General features: G+C 36.9%; 4 protein-coding genes across 4 annotated transcripts; 3 read left to right on the forward strand and 1 right to left on the reverse strand.

Moving 5' to 3' along the window:
• On the forward strand, positions 630 to 4,630 carry LOC108661424 (glycine-rich cell wall structural protein-like). The gene is made up of 5 exons (XM_018118234.1): positions 630 to 669; positions 1,093 to 1,424; positions 3,984 to 4,173; positions 4,267 to 4,413; positions 4,461 to 4,630. The coding sequence occupies exons 1-5, from the start codon at positions 630 to 632 to the stop codon at positions 4,628 to 4,630; spliced, it is 879 nt and encodes a 292-aa protein (XP_017973723.1).
• On the forward strand, positions 4,637 to 5,272 carry LOC108661425 (glycine-rich cell wall structural protein). Its single transcript, XM_018118237.1, has 2 exons — positions 4,637 to 5,012; positions 5,067 to 5,272. Exons 1-2 carry the CDS (start codon positions 4,637 to 4,639, stop codon positions 5,270 to 5,272), a joined length of 582 nt encoding a protein of 193 aa, XP_017973726.1.
• On the reverse strand, positions 8,354 to 10,434 carry LOC18613720 (probable pectinesterase 66). The gene is made up of 7 exons (XM_018118246.1): positions 10,202 to 10,434; positions 9,917 to 10,076; positions 9,384 to 9,599; positions 9,032 to 9,282; positions 8,767 to 8,923; positions 8,547 to 8,678; positions 8,354 to 8,416 (listed from the first exon to the last, which is right to left on the reverse strand). The coding sequence occupies exons 1-7, from the start codon at positions 10,432 to 10,434 to the stop codon at positions 8,354 to 8,356; spliced, it is 1,212 nt and encodes a 403-aa protein (XP_017973735.1).
• LOC18613721 (stachyose synthase) lies at positions 15,045 to 18,524 on the forward strand. Its single transcript, XM_007051084.2, has 4 exons — positions 15,045 to 16,989; positions 17,088 to 17,265; positions 17,364 to 17,731; positions 17,815 to 18,524. The coding sequence occupies exons 1-4, from the start codon at positions 15,508 to 15,510 to the stop codon at positions 18,388 to 18,390; spliced, it is 2,604 nt and encodes an 867-aa protein (XP_007051146.2). The 5' UTR covers positions 15,045 to 15,507; the 3' UTR covers positions 18,391 to 18,524.

Consider the following 18,602-nt stretch of genomic DNA (forward strand, 5'->3'; position numbering starts at 1 on the left):
GTGCTCAAGCTGTTTTCCTATTAACAACACTTTGCAGAAATCATTTTCCTGTAACTTTACTTAGTATCCAAAGAATTGGGTCTGCGCTAAAGTAACAGGTGATCCATGGTATACACTTACGTGCTCTGTTCTTTAGAGTCCGGATTTCACCATTATGGTCCCGTCATCATCAGTTCAGCACCCATTGATTATAGGAAGGCCCTAGAAATGTACTTCGTTCGTGTATGTGCTGCATTTTGGAGGACACAGAATAATCTTTAAATTAACTGAAAACGGCGCTGAGAAAAAAATTGTACTTCAGGTCATGAGATTTGTGGACCTCCTTGCATTGACAAATGTGATCTGCTCATAAAAAATTTGGTGCCTTGATTAATCTTCACTAGATTGTTCGTTGTCCTTACCAACCCAAATAAGGCAAATAAAGTGGGTTTGATGTTACAATGGCTACGCATACGCGTTGAATTTATCTACTCAATTGAAAGCCTACTTCACTACCCATTGTGCGATACCCTTTGGCGGGTCGGGAACACAATTTGCAGGGGCACGTATTTTCCACTTTCTCATTTCATTGCTTAAGTTGAAGATCAATTCCAGGCCTTCAATCACCTGCAAACTTTTTCTCCGACACAATGGACAGTCATTACCGTAGACCTCATGTTAAACTGCCACGTTCTTGTTTTACAGGAAAATGACTTACGGCCATACAGAGGAATGAAGGTTTAAGTGCGATAATAATCAGCGGCACTTAAATTCACAAAGACACAATTTGGGAAAAGATATTTCGTTTTCAACTTATGGTTTTCATGGTTCATACCTTTCATTTCAATCACATCATCGTTAGGATCAAAACTCCACTAACCTTTGCTATAAATAACATATTCTACATATCACAGAACTATGCACGCATCATTAACCATAATTCGTAACATTCTTCATTCAAACAAAAGCATGAGAAAGATTTTAGAGAACGTTGAAATACTTGCCATGTTGGTATTGTTGACGATGATTTATATGGGAACAACATATGGACGACAAATACAAAGAGAGTATTGTTCTATTATTTAAAAGAATGGTGGTCATGTTTTGGAAAAGGTGATGGAGTTGGTGGAGGAAGAAGTAGTGATGTAGGAGGTAATGTAGGTGGGGGTGTTGGAGGTTGTGTAGGTGGTAATGGAGGTGGAGGTGGTGTGAATGATGGCGTTGCTGGAGGTGGAGGTATTGGGGTTGGTGGAGGAGTGGGAGGTGGTGGTGCAAGTGTTGGAGGTGGTGTCGGGGTTAGTGGAGGAATGGGAGGTGGTGGTGGTGGTGGTGGTGGAGGTGCTGGGGTTGGTGTAAGTGTTGGAGGTGGCATCAAGATTGGTGGCGGAGTGAGAGGTAGTGGTGGAGGTGCAAATGGTGGTGGAGGTGTTGGGCTTGGTGGAGGAGTGAGAGGCAGTGGTGGTGGTGGTGCAAGTTGTCACGACCCAAATTTCGGGCTATAACCGACGCAAGGGCCCAATGGACGTAGTCCACTAAGCCTAAGCAAGCCTATCTACTATCCTGCTCATTATTCCATCCAATATTGCTAAGTCACATTTCATAACTTTGAACCAAAATAGTGATAGATATTACCATCTTATAGTGGCATACTCATTGAAATATACATACATTGTCTAAACATATGACTTAATAATTTTCATTGGGTTTATCTATACACAACAAAAAAAAGAGTACTCGACTTCCAACGGAGAGACTCGGACGAATATACAGCTACTGAATGCCTAGACACCTACCAAGGGTCGAATGTATGAAGACACCTAGACCTAGCTACCAGCTGTCTCGTGATCTAAAAACATGAAGTTGAAAACGGTGAGTATAAATCCAGTGAGTGAACAAGGAAGGGAACAAGCAATTTATAAGGAAGAATTTGAAAATCATGATGCACTTGTTTTGAAAACAATGCAATTTGATTTAATTTCTTTCTTAAACCCCTTTGTTTTGGACATTGATCAGTGGACTCTTAGTATTGCAAAGACCCATGCTCAATCATAAAGATAAGGGAGTGGAGGAAATTATATTAGAACCCGAGCAAGGTAGCAACGTGACAGCACGTTTCTCATTGTAGAAAAAGGCATTCTCGGTTTGCATATGGTTTGGTTTTTCAAGCATATCTTCCACTATATGGGTCCAATTGACATGCTTGTTAGGTCATTAGAAAGCTAAGAGGCAGGGCTACGACTTTTACCACTTTGCCCAGTTCTAATCGAAAGGTGGTCAAAATCACTGTCAAAGTGACAGTACTATATTAGTATAGTCACACCCGGCTCATGTACATCCTCCCACATTGTGCACATAGTCGGCGCCATCATGTGCATCCCCTCACATCGTGCACAATCAGTGTCATCGTGTATATCCCCCCACATCGTGCACACAGGCACTATCATTATCCATCTCGCACACTGCCATCATCACCGGCATGTGCATCCCCCCACATTGTGCACACACACGGTTATAGTCATCATACACAATATCAACTATCATGCACAACATATATATATATCATCATAATGAAATGGTGCATGAATCAATAACAACCACATATCATAACATAAAACCATTTAGCAAAAGTTTGTTCCCAAAGCACTTGTTTTAAGATAAAGTTGTATAAAATCATTCAAATGCTTTGTGCAATTTCATTCACATTCCCAAAACAAGTTTTGAGATGCAAGTCACTCATCGATAGTAGTTGAGCCTTTAGCCAACTCTAACCTCCCTAATGGTCCAATTTGGATAATGGGACTTCGTTGGATCCTACTATCAAATTAACATCACCATAATGTCAATTCATACTTATAAACCCTAAAAGCTACCCCTTAGCTAGCTTTCAATTGCCATTTTAAATGGCTATCTATTCCCACTATCCTAGTCACAATAGAGTCAATACACAATCTCAACAATAAACCCACAATTCAATCACTAAACATTATCAACACTTAAAACCCCATGCTAATTTACTACTCACCTTGATAGTTTAGTAATTTTGAATTTCTTTCTAACAATTCCCAAGCTATTATAGGGCTTTTTCTCTATTTCTCTCTCTAAACACCTACTAGTGAGAGAAAGTATGGAAATTAGATTTTTCAAGGGTTTTAAAGAGAGAGAGTGAAAGAGCATAAGGATTTATGAAAGGGTGCACCAAAAGTATGAAAATTTAAGCTAATTTGAGAGAGGTTATAAAGCTTGATATCAAGCTTCCATGGAGGATGGAAGCAACGTGAAAAGAAGAAGGAGAAAAGCTGCTGAAAAAAATGTGAGTTGTTGCTGGAAGCAAGATTTTATAACCCAAACTTATCCAATTCCCTTTAAAATTACGAAAATACCCTTTTGCAAGTTAACTTGTTTTTCTCTCATCCTTTGTGTAATCTTTTTATTTTTTGACACTGGAACAAGGTCCACAATGATCTAAACTACTCGGGTTTACGAAAACTTAAAATTTTGACTCGAGATGCAAAATGACCATTTTACCATTTTTGTTTCCTTCCATTTTAACTTAGTCCTCCCATCACTCGTTTAACTCCAATTTCCTTCTATTACCTTCTTCTACACATGTACAAACAAGGTATGAAGTTTGTACTCCAACGCGGTGTCTCCATAATATTAAAATATTTACTTGCCCGTGTTATATTTACTTAATAAAGATACGCGACCCCATTAACGTAATTTTTCTCTAAAATTCTTTCATTCTTCTTCTCCCCCACTTAGATTGACCATATACTCCTTCTTCATGAAAAATTTTGACACTAAATAAAATATTAATATTTTAATATTATTTTATTTCAAAAAAATTTTCTTGCCCCTCTTGTCTCCTTGGCACCGAAAATACCTTATTATGCCTATTTAGACCTTAAAATATCATAAAACTTTCTTCTATAAGCTTATTAGAAAAAATAACGAAACTACCCCTGGCCCATGTTATTACATCTATGCTTATTACAAGCCTATAGAGGTTGAGGTCTCATACAAGTGTTGGAGGTGGTGTCGAGGTTGGTGGAAGAGTAAGGGGTGGTGTAAGGGGAAGTAGTGGTAGTGTTAGTGGAAGAGTAACTGGTGGTGTAACTGGTGGTGGAGTGGGTGGTGGTGGTAGCATTTGTGGTAGTGCTAGGGGTGGTATTGGGGTCGATGGAGGAGTAAGAGGTGGAGTGGGTGGTGAAGGAAGAATATGAGGTGGAGTGGGTAATAGTGGAGGAGCAAGAGGTGGAATAAGTGGTGATGGTGGCGTAAGTAGAGGTGGTGGAGGAGCTGGTAGTGGCACAGGCGGAGGTGTTAGTAGTGATGTTGCTGGAAGTGCTGGTGGTGGCATTAGTAGAGGCGCTGGTGGTGGTATTGCTGGAAGTGCTGGTGGTGGCATTAGTAGAGGCGCTGGTGGTGGTATAGGTTAAGGTGCTAGTGGTGGCGTAGGTGGAGGGGCTAGTGTGGCATAGACGGAGGTGTTGGTGGTAGTGTTGGAGGTGGTATTAAGGTTGGTGGAAGTGCTGGTGGTGGTATAGGTGGAGGTGCTAGTGGTGGTGCAGGTGGAAGAGCTAGTGGTGGTGTAAGTAGAGGTGTTAGTGGTAGTGCTGGAAGTGGTATTGAGGTTAATGGAGGAGTATGAGGTGGAATGGGTGGTAGTGGTGGAAGAGGTAATAGTTGCGTAAGTAGAGGTGTTGGTGGTGGCATAGGTGGAGGTGGTGGAGGAGGTAGTAGTGGCACAAGTAAAGGTGTTGGTGGTGGTGTAGGTGGAGGTGCCATTGGTGGTATAGTTGGATGTGCTAGTGGTGGCGTAGGCAGAGGAGCTAATGCTGGCGTAGACGGAAGTGTTAGTAGTAGTGGAGAAGCAGAAAGTGGAATGGGTGGTAGTGAAGGAGCAGGAGGTGGAATGGGTGGTGGTGGTGGCATGGGAGGAGGTGGAATGGCTGATGATGGTGGTGGCGTGGGAAGAGGTGCTGGTGTTGGTGATGGCAAACGTGGAGGAGCTAGTGATGGCATAAGCAGAGGTTTTTGTGGTAATGAAGGAGAAAGAGGTGGAGTGGGTGGTAGTAAATGAGCAGGAAATGGTGTGGTTGGTGGTGGTGGCATGGGCAAAGGTGTTGGTGGTGGCATAGACAGAGGTGTTAGTGGTGGCATAGGCAAGGATGCTAAAGGTGGTGTTGGTGGAACAAAAAGTGGAGGAGTTGCAAATGGTGTAGGTGCTAGCGATGGTGGAAGTGTAAGAGATGGAGTGGGTGGTGGTGGTGAAATGTTAGAGGTGGTGTAAGGGGAGGTGCTAATGGTGGTGTAGGTGTCGAAGGTGTTGGGGTCAGTGGTGGTGGTTGTGGTGTAGGAAGAGGTGTTAGGGGTAGTGTAGGCAAAGGTGGTAGTAGAAACAATGAAGAAAGATGTGTTGGGGGTGGTTAGGAAATAGGGTTTATGGTGATTTTTAATTAAAAAGTTTGAAATTTTAAAAAATCTTTGTCTATGATGTAACTTTATTGATGTGCATGTACTTGTACGTGGCTATACTTAATATTGTTAGAACTTGTATGAATAAGGCATCAAATTATTTGTCATAATAAAATCATAATAATGAAATGAAAAGATTAACTCCTCTCTATGTACCGATGTGCTCACAATTATTGTATATTTAAGTTTCCCTCTCGTATAGTTGGAACATGAAATAGATAACTGTTGGTTTCTCATAGCGAAAGGGATCATATAACCAATGACTTGATAAGTGATAAAGCTTTCATTTGATTTTTTAAATAGTTTAATCTAAATATTGGATTTAATAATTATCATAAATATATATTTTTTATTCAAAAAATTAAATTCAAATTTTAAAAGTAATAGTAATATCACCTAATTGCCAATTTATTGAAGATACAAAGAAAGAAATTAAAAAATGACAAAGTAATTTAAAAAAAAAAAAGAAATGACAAAAGTATTTATGAGCTTTAATCAAAATTTTCTTATATTCAAATTATCCATTAAAAGAAATTAGTTTTCCTTATGAGGTTGAATTAGAATATTTAACTAATGTCAAATAAGCAACCAAATTTCAAAGTTGAGAATCCAACCACACTTAGAGCAGACTAAACAACTAGCTAGCAAAATATGAAATTAATTACAATTGTAATCTTGGTTAATTAGAATGTGTTATAAAATACTTAGGTATCATTTAGTATTGAAAATGTAAGCCACATTCTTAGGTTTTTTATTAAGTAGTATCATATTTCAATATGAGTTCTTTTCAAAAATAGGCTTTATGTATAAAGCATTTTTGAAAATAATTTTACCCATAATTTTAACTATTTTAAGTTAAAAGAAATAAATTTTAGACAAATTTACTCTTAATGAAATTGATCCATATGTTTGGATCCATAGCTCAACCTAACCCATATGTTTGGGTCAAGTTTTTAACCTTTCAAACTCCTCACTTCCTCGATACTCTTGGACAGACCATCAATCTCCCTCCAAAGCGTTCTCGCCATAACATTGATCATCGAGTCAACTTTTGAGCGTTTTGAGTAATGATAGAAGTATTTTGGAGTGGTTTGAGCATAAAGGTAGGCATATTTTAAAATTGAGCAGAAGTTCACATTTCGTGCATTGAGTTAATTACCATAAAATTATATATATTTTTATTTGAGTTCTTTTCGAAAATAGGCCTAATGCATAAGGCGTTTTTGAAAATAATTTTTCTCATAATTTTAATTATTTTTAACCAAGAAAAATAAATTTTAGATTAATTTATCCTTCATGAAACCAATCCATATGTTTGAATCCACAACTCAACCAGACCTATATCTATTTCCTCTTTTTATATTTGATTTAAAATATCACTATGAGAATATCCTTTTCATAATCAAGGTCCTCCCTAAGCATTGAGTCCGATTTGAAAGTGGGGGTTTCATGGGTTATCAAGGAAAACTTAAGGCCTTGAGACAAATAGCACATCTTTAACGAGATCGATGAGTTATGAGTCTCTCTTGGTGAAGTATCCTTTACACAGACTAAGAGAAGTAACACCTTTACGACACCTTGGCCAAACTTGGTGTGGATAAAAACTTTATGTTTGCTGCTTGGTGGTGATTCTTTTGTTCTGGCAGTGTGCGTCTACTATTCTTATAGTGTGGTCTTGGTTGTTTGGTGGCTACTGTCTTGTTTATGTTTGTTTCAGAATGGACTGTACCATAAAGTCACTAAAGTTCTTGCTTTAAACCTTAATTTTTTATAATTTATAATAATATAATTAATTTTATTTAAAATATATAAGAATTAAAATAATTAATAAAATATCTACATATTCTCTCACTTCTCATACCTTTATTAATTCTTAACTATTTATCTCATTTCTTATTAAAAATATATTAAAGTCAAGCTAATTAATAAAATGAAATAATCTCTCACTCTCTAATTATGCGTCTAAATCTCAATTTTTTATCACTTCTTAATTCTCACAATGTTATTAATTCTTAACTAGTTCTCTTATTTCCAATCAACTAACATAATATGTTTAATGATACAACAACTATTTTTTCCTATATATAAAACCAATTATATTTTTTTAATTTATAATATCCACTCTTAAATTCTTCTTTCTTAGTTTACTCTTGTTTCCTTAACTTCAATTTTCTCCAAAAAAAAAATTGTAAGAAGTCTACGTGAGTATCTTCATAAAGCTATGAGCCTAATTTACTTTATGCAATAAGCATTCAACAATTAAGTACTATTGCTCTAATATTTGTAAATTTTTTTACTTTAATTTAGAGTTTATATTTTATTGTTATATTGTCTCTATTTTATATAATAGTTAATTTATTGAATTAAAAATTTTGATTATTGATTTTATATTAGCCATTTAAAAATATAAGATAATTATAAAAATATAGCCAATAAATGTTGTTTCGTTTTTCAAAATTAAAATTAATAAAATCTTATTTAAGATAAAAAATGTATTAAATCAATAGCTATATTATCAAATGAAAAAAAAATAGAAGAATTTGATTATAAAAATTTTATATCTCAAAAAACTAGAAAAATAAAATTTATTAATTTTTTTTAATTTCAACAAAAAAAAGTTAAATCTTTAACGATATCGAGCCATACCTGATTAGTTTCTTAGCTGTTACTGCCTGCGGTTATTACTTCGTTATTAGCCCTCCTCAGTGGCTTTGTGTTTCTGTCTGTGGTTCCTTCTCATTTGTGGCCCTCTTTTTTTAAGCAGCTAAGCTTTGTTAAATTGTTACTGAGTACCACCAGGCGTAGCTTCATTTTGTATGCAGGTGCTCTTAGCCTTTAGTCCATGGTTAAGGATGGACCCATGCCACTGTCACTTATCACTGATTTTAATGTAAATTCAATTGACTGGCTGAGAAAAGAATGGAAAGAATGTAACTTTCTCATCGAAAGTAGTTTCAACCTGTCATTGTATCTCAAATTCACAATTATTCAATTTATCATGAGTTATATGAGGTTTTTCCTTTGTTTATTATTCTTTGATGCATATACCACATACATGTGAGTTGTGATAACCAAAAGAAAGAATCTACGCAATATGGGCCCTTAAATGTCTGCAAGTCAACACCTAAAGAAGCAAGAACAAACTCCCATGTTTGCATTTTCTTGGTAATGAAAGAGTAAAAACTAAATAAACTTTCTCCGGGTATTTTCTTTGTTTCATCCTATAATAGGCAGAAATATATCACTCATTATATCAGAATACAATCTTTCACGAAGCTAAAACAATGAATTCATTAGAACTTAGGAGACCTTTGGTAGTTTGGCAATCCATCCTTCTTTGTCAATATATGATAAGTTCAAAAATTTTTTGAGCTGAGAAGCACCAAGTTTCTTCAGCCAAGGCACACGCTTCGAAGTGTTGGCTCCTGGGCCCTTGCAATCAGCCTCCACATAGATCAAATTTCCTCTGCAAATATAGCCAGAGTTGCACTCTTACTTCCATAGCAAGAGTAACTATTTCAAGAGTAATCTTTAAAGGAGAATATATATGGACTGAGATAATTAAATGTCATACTCATGATGGACATAGCGCCAAGCATCCCAACCAGAAGCAAGAATTGCATCAGATAGCACTGATTTATATATAATTACTCTTGAATAAGCCCCATAAGCTCTTCCCAGGTAAGTTTTACCAGATCCTGTAAACACACAATATTTAAATACGAAGCCGCTAGGATCATCTGATGAATTCCTTCCTTGTGCTGTTATGTAACCATTAGGATATTCTGGTGCATATTTTCCTGCTGTAAGATTTATTTCGCATTTCTGCAAATTAAAAGAACATTCTCAGTACTTGAAATGAAATTAAGAATGAGAACTGTATCTCATCTTCTTATGAAATTAACAAAGGTTATTATCGCACATACCTCATAGATAGACTGGCCACTGCCAAATATAAAATCGACAGCACCTTCAATATAGCAATTGTAGAAATAGTGGCGGCCTTGTACGTCCCACAAGGTATCTTGCAGCCCAAAGAAAGCACAGTTATAGAAAGCAGACTTATCCCCATATATTCTAACCGCTAGAGCTGGCTCTACCTTTTTCTTGGCATCAGGTCCTGACGGTATGTTATAGATATTCTGATCATGTTCAGAGTGAGGACAGAATTATTCCATATGATAAACGCTAACCAGCCAAAAAAGATTCACAAAAATGTAATGCATAGTGCTGATTTTATTTCTGATCCCGTATCTTTTTTAAAAGATGCATAGCTTTAAGCACAACGTTAAGTAGCTTAAACTTGGAAGTCTTTTTGTAGCTGTAACAAGGACCTGAAGCTGAATCCCATCTTCATTAGGCATGGTGGTGAGGGGAGAGTTACTTCCATTTGTGGCCCAATTATCAGCAAAACAAAATTTGGGTAATCAAGAAAGCAAAGAGGACCTCAATTTTCTACCTTGAACGAAATGCCTTTGGCAACAATGTTATCAGGAGATGAAGTGAAAGTAGCGCTGTCACAGGTATCCATATGATCCCCCCATTCAATACTGGTTAACTTGCTCCCAGCTCCTTCAAGAAAAATGCAAGGTTTGTTCGCAGGGATTGTAACCTTCTCCCTGGACAGATCCAGCAACAGAAGAGAAAAATCAGAATTTTTTATTATCTCTAATTTCAGGCATAAACCAAACAAACAAGACATGAAATTGTAAACTAGACTGTGTGAGCAGACATACTATCGTACCTGAAGTGTCCAGGGGAAATAAGGATACGTATCCACTTATCGTTGTTAGATGGGATTGAATCAATAGCATTTTGAATGGTTTTGAAGTCTCCCTTGCCAGACTGATCCACCCTGATGGTACGTGCGACCTTGAATTTGTTGGCATTATTCAATTGACATTCCAAAGCTTTAGAGATACTGAAATAAAGCAACACAATAAAAATCAATGCAAGAATATGCTGGAGGAACTGCATTTTCTGGGAATAACAGATCTAATGCTAGCTAGCTGTTAGATATTCTCTGAAAGAATCACCTCATTCAGTTTTCATGACTGAATGCTAAGAATCATGGTGATTATAAAGAAACATATTTGATTAAGTGGTAGCACTAGCACACGTGAAAGTTTCCAACGACAATCAAACTTCTGGGTAACTGGCAAAGTGGTTATTATTACCTCATTGTATTGCAATAAATGAATCATTAATCATAATTATGGGCATGAAGGGTGATTTTATTAATTGTCAAACTTAATTAGCTGGCTGTGGCCTGCATGGCGCTTTGCCACCTAAATTAGGCATCCTATAGCAGTATATAGCTAAATGAAAAAAACTCTCTTTGAGACTTTCGGGATTACCACCTCTAATTCTTTACATAACGAAAAATGCAAAGATTCCACCATAATTAATTAGTGTGACAAATATTGTTCCTTCTTTTAAGTTTTTTTTCTCTTCCATTTAATGTTTGAATATTGTAATTATCTGTTGGTTTCTTACTGGGAACTGGGATGCAGCTTATCACAGTACATGACTCTTCTATTTGTTGTTCTCACATCTCTATCTCAAACTTTTACAATATTTACTCAAGTTGATAAATGCAAGGGAGAGGAGTCAGGAGTGTAATAAAGGACATTATTCAATTATTCATTTGTGTTCTCGGATAATATATCGAAGTTTCTGGCCCCAAAAGATATATATATATATATATAGGCAAATGGCAAGTAAACGGGCCGTGGCCTGTAATCAGGTCAGGTCGGTGTATAAGTGAGCTTGACCCGAACAGTTCATCTGAACTCTTGTCTGGTGAAGCCCATCAGCAACTTGAAATTAGGGTGGTGAGCCCGTCATATTTTTCTTTAAAATCAGACACAAAACATAGCAGTGAGCCCATCAGTTTTGAAGATCTTCTGGAATCCCCTTTTTTTTTTTTCATTTCTTAACATCAAACCATCAACAAAAATACAATGAACATGTTAGTAATTGATGCAAAAGCTTAAGGGTTAATCGATATAGATAGGACGGTTCCAACTGTACATGGTATCAAGGTTGAAGTCAAACTCAAACGCGAAATCAAGATATTGAAATTATATCTCTCACAATAAAGGGGGATGTGACCAATTTATGCCTTTGCTTAAGGAAATGGGAATATCCTGAGACAAATAGCACTTAATCCACCGACATTTTGACGATCAATTTATCCTTAAAAGCTTCAACTTTTTGTAAAAAGTAATACTATACGAATATTAATATTCCACGCACCGCCAAAATAAGGCGTGTTGAATCGGTGGTTGACGACCCCACAAAAACTTGGCAGTTTTAACAAGTTTGAATCCTTTTAATTTAAGTGCTCACTTCTCTAGTTATAGTGGTGAATTTGGTTTCTTCATATTTGACGCACTATAATTTAAAATGAGTTATTTGCATCACAAATGAAAAAAATTTGATGAGTTTTATGACGTGAATGTAACATATATATAGATGATTGTGCTTTTCTTACTTGAAATCCAACACTATCCATGAAAATAAACAAATGTTAGACAAAACTAATAAATGAACACCAATTAATTTGTACTCAAGAGGAAAACAAATATACATATCTAGCACATTTGGTGACCTTTATGAACAATGTGTGCATATAAAAAGATAATAAAAAGTTTTTTAAAAAATATCAAGAAGGATTTAATTACTTGTTTTGTAACGGAAAGATAAGGTTTCCTCATTTATTTGCAATATTTGTTATGTTTCTATTCATATTATGTTTGTTATTAAAATATATTAATTTCTCAAATTAAATTGAATTCACAAATTTAATGAATAACTCGATCTTGAATACTTTAGTCACAAGAATCATTTTAGAATTATAATATACATATATACATATGATGTGATAAAAGGATATTTGATCGAATAATGATGACCAAAGAAAGAAAAAGGCATGGGAGGATTCTACATAAAGGAAACCCAAAAAGATGGACAAGTTAAAAATCGTAGTCATGGCTACGAGGATCCTTGTTCCTCAGGTACGGGAAACAAGTTGAGTTTAAAAGGGGTATGAAGGGACATACTTAAATGCGCAAGGAATTTATTGTGATTCTCCTCTTTTCCTCACCCTGGTTCAACGAGGATCATTACTTTATATGTCTTAACAGATAAAGCTCACCATTTTGGTAAAGCACAAAATTTTTGAGATTTTTTTTATTTCTTTTTCAAGAGACATTCATATTTATAAACCAAAACGATTATAAATTTTAAAAATATATAGATATAAAATCCGAATAAAATGCATAAAACATTTATTTTTAATATATAAATCTAATATTATTTACACATATTATCATTATTTCTATCTTAATCCATTTAATGCATTTCACTCGTAAATTTCCTTTTTTTCGGCTTAAAACTTTTGTTTAACATGGACACGTCTAATTAAGCATGTTTGTTACAGGGGGTAGTTCAACGGAGGAAGGAAAGGGTGCCCCACATGGAGATTAAATTCTTGTGATTGGGCGTTAATTAATCTGCTTAAAAGAGGGAAGCACACTGCATTAAACATGCCTTTTTTTTGTCCGTGGATTAGGCGAAGGTAACATAATCTGCTTCCAAACTGATCATTCCAGAATCAATTAAAAAATTTTCCATGCGACTTTCGTGACACTGGGGAAAGCAGTTTGCTTGGAGGGGAAGAAATAAACTGTTTCGAGTCCCCTATTTTTTTTAAAAAACAAAAATCTTTTCCTCGTTGACGGTGGATTCCAACTTTCAAGAATCTTTAGTTCACCCAACCTTATTCATTGGGCCCAGATTGAGTCCATTTCTGACTTTTTTAGTAAGCCTTAGGCCCAATTATGTAATCGCCTTGATATCGTGGTGGGCCATCACTCCTTTACCCTGTTTAACTAAAATGCTAAGTCTCGTTAATTCATTTGAGGTTTTGTATTTATGATTTATTTAACAAGCTCTATTATTTTTTTTAATTTAATATGTATTTTTGTTGAACATTATAAAATTCGCCTAGATAATTACACTTGATTTTCAGTATTTTATTTCCTTTTTAGTGAGAGAAACATTAAATTTTTTAAACTTACTCTTCATCAATCACGTGTTATATGGCAATATTCTTGTATTCTTGCATTCTCCTCACATTCTGCTTTCATCACTCTGTTATCGATTCCTTAGACAAGTAAAACTGTCCTAATTCCTAAGCATATTCTTCTTTAAGTAACGTATTCTCTTTATTCCCCGAACTTTTGCAATTCAATCTCGGTTCTTACGTTTCAGTAACTAAAAAAAGTTAGGAACTTGTACTTCCCCGATTCCAATTAACCTTATCTTTTCAACTTTGAGAAAGAATTTATTTGGCAAAGCTTTGATTCCCTTGCGTGATACTTGGGTCGGGGCTTTATTGCACGCATTGACCATGCAAAACTCCAAAGACGCTCGCTCATATTATTTATGTTTAATTACCAAGGCAAGGATATAAACAGAAAACAAGAAATATAATTAATTAAAAATAAATTTGGTTTAAGGAATAAGCAAGAAAATTAATATCGACAAAAAAAGCTTCCAGTTTTATCCGCCAGCAATCTTCAGTGTTCGAGAGAAATCACTTGGCCACTACATCCACTTTTTCCTTACCTATATTAGCCCAGAGATGACACTGTTAATTTAACCCAAAAAAAAGAAATAATACTTTATAGTCATCAAATCAATTATTCAACGGGGTGCCCATGCCTTGGAAACTTTTTACTGCATTTTTTACTATGTTAACCGATAACTTACAACAGCTAATTAGCTTTAGCCAAGAATAAGGCTGGCTTGGAGCCTTGGACCCACAAAAAAAAATAAAAAAGGAAAATACCTCAGTGCTACAAATTCCCTCCAGAAAGTTCCTTGTCTACCTTCTCATGTCTGGCGCACCAAAAGCATAAACAAAATCAAATTCTTCAAGAAATTAAGGTGAATACTGAATAGCATTGCCCATGTCAATGGCATTATGGCCCATAAGGGCTCCAGGAAAAATTTTTTATTACTATTAAATTTTGTGGTTTGAAGCTGAATCACCTGGTACAGCAAGTATCTAGTTCCCACCAACCATTTCCATTTCTGCGTCTCAGGAAGAGGCAGCCCGGCCAAGTCAAGCGCTAATAGAAAGTGTCTAGTTCTCTTAGCTAGAGTCAATGTTAGCATACATACATCCATACATGGATCACCCTTCAAATTTTAACCCTTTTTGTTCTTTGAGACAAGGACTTCATTGTCGCTTTTCAGTTTCTATGCGTTTCTGGATGTAACTTTTAGTCATACCTTCCATTCATGGTACAGGGAAACAATTACTTGATTTGTTTTTCATGTACTAAATGATTTCACTGAAAGAAGAAAAGCAAAAATGCCAAGGTAACCAATTGGCGGAAACCAGAAACTAACCATCACCAAACCAACCGCCCAAACTTTTTTTTTTTCTAGATAACTTGATTCTATTTTTTATTCAATTTCATTACGCACCCATTTCCTTTATTTCTCTATATATACGCGTGTGCATAGCTGAACAATCTCACCACCATTCTTCTGTGTGCAAGCAAGCATTTCTTCAAGCTCTCTTTAACAGTATTCTTTTGTTAGTTCATCAGCGTTATTGTTCTTCAACTACCTTAACTCTTCTTCCTCGTAAATCTTTTCCTAAACCATCTATTTTTGTTAAGTGTATCAAAGATTGCTACTTTCAATTCCGCTGCGTTGATTTTCTTGTAAATCTCTCGTTTCCCTATTCGTTTAGTCTGTATCATAAAAGCAAATTAGCACTTTTTGCTTCTGGTGCTGAGTTAAAGAAGATATCATAGATAACAGATTTTTAGGCGTTGGAGTTTTAACTAAAATCTCTAGTGATTCAGATTCCAAAAAAGTGATCCTTGGTGCTCATAATAAACCCTGAAGGTTGCTCTCCATTTCCACATTGGGAACTGAAACTCAAGTTTCATCTAGCCTTTGAGAGTTTTACGTACTTTGTTCTTTCCTGTTTCTTGTTTTCGCTTTAGTTCTCCTTTTGACTTGGCCATGGCACCTCCAAACAATCCCGCTAATTCCACTTTCAGTCTTCTCCGCTCCAGGAGTTTGGAGAAGTACTTTGATTTGTCTAATGGCAAGTTCAGTGTCAAAGGCTTTCCTTTACTATATGATGTTCCTAGCAATGTCACTTTCACACCTTTTTCGTCTATCTGTGACTCCTCAAAGTCTGATGCTCCTCTTCCCCTGCTTCAGCGTGTCCAGGCTCTGTCTCACGAAGGTGGGTTCCTAGGATTCAGCAAGGATGAATCCTCCGATCGGATGATGAACTCTTTGGGTAGATTCAGTAATAGGAACTTTTTGAGTGTCTTTAGGTTTAAAACCTGGTGGTCTACACAATGGGTGGGAACTTCCGGATCTGATTTGCAAATGGAAACCCAATGGGTAGTCTTAGATGTCCCTGAAATAAGGTCCTATGTTATAATTATACCCATCATTGAAGGGGGTTTCAGGTCTGCTCTTTGTCCTGGCAATGATGGCCATGTCATGATCTTTGCTGAGAGTGGCTCAACTCAAGTCAAGGCATCTTCTTTCAATTCAATTGCCTATGTTCATGTGTCTAAAAACCCTTTCAACTTGATGAAAGAAGCATTTAGTGCTATTAGGGTTCATCTTAATACCTTTAAGCTCTTGGAAGAGAAAAATGTTCCTTCTATCATTGACAAATTTGGTTGGTGCACTTGGGATGCATTTTACTTAACCGTAGAACCAGCTGGTGTATGGCAGGGTGTGAAAGAATTTGCTGAGGGCGGTGTCTCACCAAGGTTTATCATTATCGATGATGGCTGGCAAAGTATCAATCATGATAGTGATAACCCCAACGAGGATGCGAAAAACCTTGTTCTGGGTGGGGAGCAGATGACTGCCAGGCTTCACAGATTTGTAGAGGGCGAGAAGTTCAGAAAATATAAGGGAGGGTCCTTCTTGGGTCCTAATGCTCCTTCATTCAATCCACAGAAGCCCAAGATGCTGATCACAAAGGCCATTGAAATCGAACACGCCACCAAGGCTCGTGACAAGGCCCTTCAGTCTGGTGCCACTGATGCTTCAGAGTTTGAATCCAAGATTAAGAAGCTGAAACAAGAATTGGATGATATGTTTGAAGGAGATGAGAGCAGCCTTTCAGGTGGGGGTTGTGGAAGCTGTGGCTGCAAGGCTGGTAACTACGGCATGAAGGCTTTTACAAGGGATTTGAGAACCAAGTTCAAAGGTTTGGATGACATTTGGGTGTGGCATGCTCTTTGTGGTGCCTGGGGTGGTGTTAGACCAGGAGTAGCTCACCTCAATTGCAAGGTGGCCCATTGCCATGTCTCTTCGGGACTCAAGGGGACGATGCCAGATTTGGCTGTTGACAAAATTGTTGAAGGTGGGATTGGACTTGTTCACCCAAGTCAAGCTGATGATTTCTACGACTCTATGCATTCTCACCTTGCGAAATCTGGTGTCACCGGAGTAAAAGTGGATGTCATTCATGTAAGTGATTTAAAATTTAAGTACAATATTTAATCTGTTTGTATATTTTATGTTTATTGAGCAACAGTAATAATTATATATGAATATTTTCAATCCAGACTCTTGAATATGTATCTGAAGAATTAGGAGGCAGGGTGGAACTTGCCAAGGCTTATTACGATGGGTTGTCAAAATCGTTGTCAAAGAACTTCAAAGGAACTGGAATTATCTCCAGCATGCAACAATGCAACGACTTTTTCTTCCTTGGGACAAAGCAGATAGCCATGGGTAGAGTTGGTAAGAAAGCTAAAACAGAAGGTCTTTTTCGTCCTAATCTACTTACGTAAGAGAACATCATTTAATTAACTAACGGAATTTAATTATTGTTTCAACAGGTGATGATTTCTGGTTCCAGGATCCAAATGGGGATCCTAACGGAGTTTTCTGGTTGCAAGGTGTTCACATGATCCACTGTGCTTATAACAGTTTGTGGATGGGTCAGATCATACAACCTGATTGGGATATGTTCCAATCTGACCACGTTTGCGCCAAATATCATGCTGGATCGAGGGCAATTTGCGGTGGACCAGTCTACCTCAGTGACTCCCTTGGTTCTCACGATTTTGATCTTATTAAGAAGCTTGTTTACCCTGATGGCACCATCCCCAAGTGCCTGCGCTATGCCCTTCCAACCAGAGACTGCCTTTTCGTAAACCCTCTGTTTGACAACAAGTCCATTCTCAAGCTATGGAACTTCAACAAGGTACCTCCCGTTGTTATAAAATTTTTTCTTCGTACATGGACTTACTTGGATATCTTGACTAAATGTATTCTCTCTTTATGCAGTATGGGGGTGTTATTGGAGCTTTCAACTGCCAAGGAGCCGGCTGGGTTAGCAAGGAGCGGAGGATCAAGGGCTATCCACAGTGCTACAAGCCTGTCTCCGGTACTGTGCATGTCACTGATATTGAATGGGACCAATGTATGGAAGCTGCTGAAATTGGTGAGGCCGAAGAGTATGTGGTCTACCTTGACGAGGCCGAGAAACTGCTGTTTGTGTCACCAAAATCTGATCCGATTCAAGTCACTGTCCAACCATCTTCATTTGAGATTTTCAGCTTTGTGCCCATGAAAAAGCTAGGTCGCGTTGCCAAATTCGCCCCTATTGGTCTAACTAACATGTTTAATTCTGGAGGAACAATTCAAGAATTGGATTACAACGAGGTTGGAGCAGGCCCTGCTGCTAGGATCAAAGTTAAAGGTGGTGGGAATTTCCTAGCCTATTCCAACTTTCCTCCAAAGAGCTGTTATATGAATGGTGCTGCGGTGGCTTCTGAGTGGTCAGCCGACGGCAAACTGACGCTGAACGTTCCTTGGATTGAAGAGGCTGGTGGAATTTCTGACGTAGTTTTTGTCTTTTAATTTGCTGATCTTAACCCTTTTAAGGGCGTAGTAGCTTTGAACTCAGGAAGGACGTAGATTCATCCATTTATTAATTGGAAGTTATTTTAAATTTAATGTATTTTAATTGTCTGTCTCCACTATATATGCACTTTCCCAAGTTTTTTTAATTATTACTGAGAATATACATATCAGTAAGAATGAACAGAAAATATACATGAATCTTAAAGTGA

Source organism: Theobroma cacao, chromosome 1 (assembly GCF_000208745.1).
Source record: "Theobroma cacao cultivar B97-61/B2 chromosome 1, Criollo_cocoa_genome_V2, whole genome shotgun sequence".
Lineage (NCBI taxonomy): Eukaryota > Viridiplantae > Streptophyta > Magnoliopsida > Malvales > Malvaceae > Theobroma > Theobroma cacao.